The 6,000-nt window shown below is 44.9% G+C and overlaps 1 protein-coding gene across 2 annotated transcripts in view; it reads right to left on the bottom strand.

Moving 5' to 3' along the window:
• Window positions 1-480: 480 nt before the first annotated feature.
• The window catches only part of PSD2 (pleckstrin and Sec7 domain containing 2), a 145,689-nt gene continuing 140,169 nt past the window's right edge, over window positions 481-6,000 (bottom strand). The window contains exons 14-15 of one of the 2 annotated variants that reach the window (XM_074960736.1): window positions 4,848-4,991; window positions 481-2,170 (exon numbers count right to left, since the gene is read on the bottom strand). In XM_074960736.1, the coding sequence (XP_074816837.1) occupies window positions 1,964-2,170; window positions 4,848-4,991 (351 nt within the window). In that variant the 3' untranslated portion in view covers window positions 481-1,963. The remainder of the gene's footprint in view (window positions 2,171-4,847; window positions 4,992-6,000) is intronic. The other variant, XM_074960737.1, reaches the window with a different exon arrangement.

Here is a 6,000-nt window from a genome sequence, read left to right as displayed (position 1 = left end):
GCCAGTTCTGAATCCACTGAAAATGCAGCTGTTCATGTTTCTCTGACCCCTATAGATATCTATATGTATGCAGAGGGAACTGGGACTTGCGAAGTGACGAAAGCATAGTTTGATCATATTAAATGGATACCCTTCCTCCCTAGCACTGATAGGGCATCCTATTCAGGAGATAGGCTAGTGATCCCATTGTTCACCCCAGGAGGAAACACATAGGCAGAAAATCTGGCTCCTCTGAAGCCAATGGGACTTTTGCCATGGATTTAAATGGGGCCAGAATTTCATCTAAACAAGTGGAGTTTAAGTCTAGAGTGGTGACACTTCTGCGTGTGACCATGTAATTATATCTAAATTCAAGAATTCGGTACCCGGGAAGACACTGGAAATCATTACACACTATGAGCCTGAGTGAGAATGTCACTTCAGACCAATTCTCTTTCTCAACAGATTCAGCTTTATTGTTATTTCTTTGTTTGACATGATTCTTAGTGCATCCTTTCAAAGAAACTATTAAACTGTACAAAGAAACAAAGAGACCAAAAGAAGAGGTGAGGTAAAAGAAGAGGTAAAATTGGGCGGGGGCTTTTTAAGTGGTAAGAAACATTATGGAAACCGAATAGTCTATAAACTCTCAAAAATTGACTAGAGTCCAAACAAATCTCTTTTTTTCCTTAAAAAAAAGCTGCAAAAATAGAAACTGTAAATTACTGTAATTAGCAGCTACAAGATCCTTTAAAACCGGAACTTGGTTCCTGTGAACATGCCTGGAAAACGAAATGAAAATAAATAAATAAAGTGCCATGGCCTTTGAAATGCAGTGGAATCATCTCTATTACAACAGCAAATAATTGGACCACAGACAACAGAATGAAACAGAAACACAATATCCCGTTGAAAGAGTACAGTATGCTCAGCAAAATGGAGTTCAGTACAATACAAGTGGACAGGAGTTAGGTTTCCCACCTGCCCCAGTCACGTAGCGAAGCTTGTATCTGCAGGACTGCTGCTCAGATGGGGCCTCCATCCAAAGCTGCCGAAGTTATGGACACAAAAGAAGCAGTGGGTCAGCTATTTAAGTTTAATAAGCGTCAACAGTAGCTCAGTGTGGCACAGCAAAGCCATATGGGATTTCATTGCAAAACGAAAAAGAAACAGAGGCGACTGTGTTTTTAAAAACATTCCGCTATGTTATGAAGCCCCCTGTATTCTCGAATCGCCTTCCTGACGATGCTTCCCAGCCATCTTGCCTTCGCAGTGTTGGACTTTGACATCCAGTTTCAAAACCCTTTTAAAGTTTCCTTATATATATTTATTTATATATATTTATATGTATAAAAACCAAGCAATAGTGCCCGGGATATCACTATTGCCATGCACAGATCACTTTTTGCACACCCATGGTAATAACACTTTTTGATTCTCAGTAAATATCCCACCGAACCTGTATTATTGCAATATGGAGAATTTTGCTCCTTGATGTTGTGTTTCTTCCTGCTGTTTCATTGTAAGTGCTGCTGGTGCTGCAGACCTGCTGCTGGTTGTTAAAAAGGAACAGATTCTAGACTCCAAGAACTGGTCGTGTCTCCATGTTGCCAGAAACTGCAGGAGTCTGGGAACTCCAGTGACGTAGGGGAGAGCTGCTGGAGAATGAGCATCCCAGCCCTTGTACAAAGAATGTGTCCCTTTATTGCATGCACACAGGGAGCAGGAGTAAAAGAAACACTGAAGGGGGTAACAGAAGTGAAGAGAAAGTAGAGAGTCAATGACACTGAAATGTCAGGGCACTGGAAAAAAATTAGCAAAGTGTAAACTAAAGCTTCTTTGATTTCTTCCGCTGGATCAGAATCCACGTCTTGTATGTCTACCGGTTTTGTTCATATGATTTCCTAGGTATAATTGTGCTCATCGATCTACTCAAGGAGTATTAAGCCTCACTGATTGGTTTCGCCCGCACTAGCGTTACCTGTTAAGTGTTCTGCTCTATAACGTCCTTTTCCACCTTGCTGTGTACAGACAAGTGTCCCTGGCTCAGGGAAGGGCTTGAATGTGTCTTCCGCAAGGAGATGTCGTCAGCTTCCACCATGAAAAGGCTGGCTTCGATTTTCTCCAGATCATCCGTACCAACTTTTATCTTCACGCACAGCAAGTTAATGTACGTCTCGTAGCGGCTCTTCTGCAGAGGGAAACAGAACAGGACAAACAGCTGGGTAATAGGGAAGGAGTGGGGCAAAGATATGCTGAGAACACTGAAGGTATCCAAGAACAAGCTGGGGCAATCATCTATCACCGGCATACAACAATGCACCAGGCGAACCCATTTGCTTTCAGGCAGGGGAACGACATGGATTGACTCAACCTTGTGGCATATAAGCAAAGTGGGAATCAAAGCAAAGAGTGGGATCGTTGCTAATAGCAATATGCTTATTCTATGACCAATGTGCAATAAGCCTTCACCTACCCATAGGTAAATACACCAACACTGGAGTAAAATTATCCAGTAACCATAACAGTGTTTGACTCTAAGACTTGTGATGGTAACTACAATCTGTAGGAGGAAGTATTAGCTCTAATATGATTTTAGATTTAGCTGTGTGCCATTAACTGGTTCATGATTACCCTTAAATAGTGGCTTATTCTCATATTAGTATAAAAAGGAGGGACTGCTCCATTTTCCTTTTGTGCTTCATATTTAATTTCAAGGCTAGATTAGGTCAGTTTTTGTGGTCCCTTGTAACGTGTAGGTCCTGCTGCACCTGCTGCACCATCTTCACTGCTTTTGCTGGATCTTCATAACCTCTGCGAGCTGCCCAGACTGGAGCGCCATGCTCCCAGGGTGACATTCCCTTGTTTGATGAGTTAACTGATACATGGAGCTGGCTCTCTGCATAGGGGTGAAGTTCAGATGAGGATGGGCCATTCTTCACCCTAATGTCACTCTCAAGTGCTCGGTATTTTCTACCCCAAGCCCCCTTTGGGCATCTTTAGCTACTGACACATGTGGCTCCATCCATCAGGGTTTTCCTTACTGGACCTATGCCCAGATACTTTTTCTTAGAGAACCCTGCATTTCAGAACCCAGCAGCGTAGGTGAGAGGTTTAAGTTAGTGGTTCTCAACCATGGGATATGAAGAGGTCTTCTAGGGAGTACACCAACTCATCTAGATATTTGCCTCATTTTACAATAGGCCACAAACAAAGCACTAACAAAGTCAGTACATATTAAAATTTCATACAAACAATTATCAGAGGGGTAGCCTTGTTAGTCTGTATCCGTAAAAACAACGAGGAGTCCAGTGGCACCTTAAAGACTAACAGTTTTTGTAAGCTTTTGTGGGTAAAAAACCCCACTTCTTCAGATGCAGATAATGACCTGTTTATACTGCTCTATATACTATACACTGACATGCAAGTACAATATTTATATTTCAATGGATTTATTTTATAATTACATGGTAAAATGAGAAAGCCAGCAATGTTTCAGTAATAGTGTGCTGTGACACTTTTGTATTTTTAAGTCTAATTTTGTAAGCAAGTAGTTTTTCAGTGAGGTGAAATTTGGGGATATACAAGATAAATCAGACTCCTGAAAGGGGTACAGTCATCTGGAAAGGTTGAGAACCACTGGTTTAAGCCATTTTTGCCAACAAGGAAGTGTGTCCTTTTCCACTGAGGCAACCGACATTCTGTTTGCGATTGTGGGTCTAATAGGTTGTACACAAGGCTAAGAGACCTGGGTTGTGGTCCTGGTTCTGACACTGGCTTCCTGGGTAACCTCGGGTCACACCCAGTAAAGCTGGAAGCTCTGGCTCTCTGTGTGCTCTTCCAAGGTTGCAGAATTTGTAGGTAGCCTGGAATCCTTGTAGCAGCTCTTGTGCCACTCCTCCTGTCAAATGTAGGGTGTCTGGCTGGTGGAGTGGGGTGTGAACATGGTTTTTCTATACCCAACTATTGACTGGTCCCCTGGAACTGCTGGCAGTTAGCGTCAGTGAGACCAGTTAGACCCAGGACTGGGGGACTGTACAGGTTTCTTAAAGCCAACCTTAGCCCCCACTCTGGTCCAGACAGAGGGTCTGCCCATCTCCTTACTGCAGGACAGAGGGACAGTTCAGGTGCCAGGACAATAGGCTGGGGTTTGATTTCTCTCTTTTTTGTCAGTTTTGAAAATTAATAAAGAAAATCGTTTGTTTTAAATTTCAGTGCACAAAAAAAGAACATTGCCATCAGTATATACTGCCCTGCCCGTCTCCACGGGCCTTGCTGAGCGCGCGCACACATACACACAGACACAGACACGCATGCACACACAGACACACATGCGCGCACACAGATGTGCACATGCACACATATAGACACACATGCACAGACACACACACACACGCACATACGCACACACAGACACACAGGCATACGCAGACATAGGCATGCACAAGTGCACACACACACACACAGAACCACACACGCACACACACTCACACGCACACAGACACACACCCAGATACATGCAGACACATGCACGCACACACAGACACACACACATGCATAGACACACACGTACACAGACCCCCACACACGCATACCCATACAAATGCACACAGACAGACACACACAGACCCCTCCACACACACGCACAGACACATGCACATGCACACAGACCCTCCCACACAGACACACACACACACAGACACACACATGCACACCCATACAAATACACACAGACCCCTGCACACACACGGACACAGACACATGCACACAGACACACCCACACACACAGTAGCTATACCAGGCTTATCAACTCCCATCAGATTTGTCCAAGGACTCATTTATCACAAGAAAGATGAAAGCTCCCTTACCTCGAATATTAGGTAATGCTCTTTCAGCCTATATTCTTCAGCCTCTTTTGACTTGAGGCTTTTCTCTACAGGATGTAATTTATGCTCTGTTAGTTCGTCTGCAATCTGCTTCATCTTATTTTCATGGGACCTCAGCTGTTCCTCCTGTGGAGAGAAGCAAGTCAACTGTTCAGATGTACTAATATGCAAAAACAAGGGCAATGCCAGATTGCAGACGTGGGATTCTTCTTTTCAAGGACGTGCAACATCCAGCTGGAGTTGGGCTTGTGCTCAGTCCTGGAGCCAAATTAATGCATTCAATTCCCAAATTCACCTGAGAAGTAGCAGCCAAAATATGGGCCCCTGAGGAGGATCAAAACCCATCGATCATTACTCTGCCTCTGTAATGCAAACGTGAACTGGGCCGTGTCATTTAATACCTATCCAGAACGGACTGTGTTTCCTGAACTGAGGTCCAGCTCCTCAATGGGATTTAGGCTCCTTGCATCCATCGAGGAGCTGCCTGTGTCTTGCTCCTTCAGCAGAACTAGGCAGCCCCCTCTGAGCTGCAGGATATCTGTCCTTGTGACATGGTATCTCATTGGCTAAAGGTGATATCCCCCTCCGCGGAGCTCACTCCTGTAGAGGCCAGGTTATTGCTCTCTCTCCTTGCTGCTGAGGTGTGTTTGTGTTGTATTCGCTGCTCACTGGAGAGCCCTATACAATGCTACAGTGTGTATTCTCTGTAGAGCAGTGCCAGCTACATGATATCTGCTTCTTATAAAAGCACATTTCAGAGAGCAGATACCTGCCCCGGGAGTAGCTGAGCATTTTCCAGCAGCACTGCCTCCCGGCATTGCCAGACCACTGAACCAGTTTACCCAGATCAGCTGCTCCACTTTCTCCCTGGGGCTCTAATCCCTGATGAGATGGGAGTTTGGAGCCGCCTCAGCTCCTTTGTGGGCTAGCGCTTGCAGCACTGAACAGGATCCTGCAGGCAGCAGTAATGTGCTGGTTTCAGTTCAGGGAGGAAGATCACTGGTAAAGTCTGAGAGAGTTTAGTTACTCTGATTGGCACCATACCAGGAGTAAAGGCCCAGGAACCCCAGGGATGGTTTCACAGAGCAGAAAGGCGGATGCTGGCAATGGAGGGGGAGTGGTGGCTGCAGGCAGG

Source organism: Natator depressus, chromosome 8, assembly GCF_965152275.1.
Source record: "Natator depressus isolate rNatDep1 chromosome 8, rNatDep2.hap1, whole genome shotgun sequence".
Taxonomy (NCBI): Eukaryota; Metazoa; Chordata; order Testudines; family Cheloniidae; genus Natator; species Natator depressus.
Note: the sequence above shows the minus strand (reverse complement) of the source record. Positions and strands in the feature narration are given on the sequence as shown.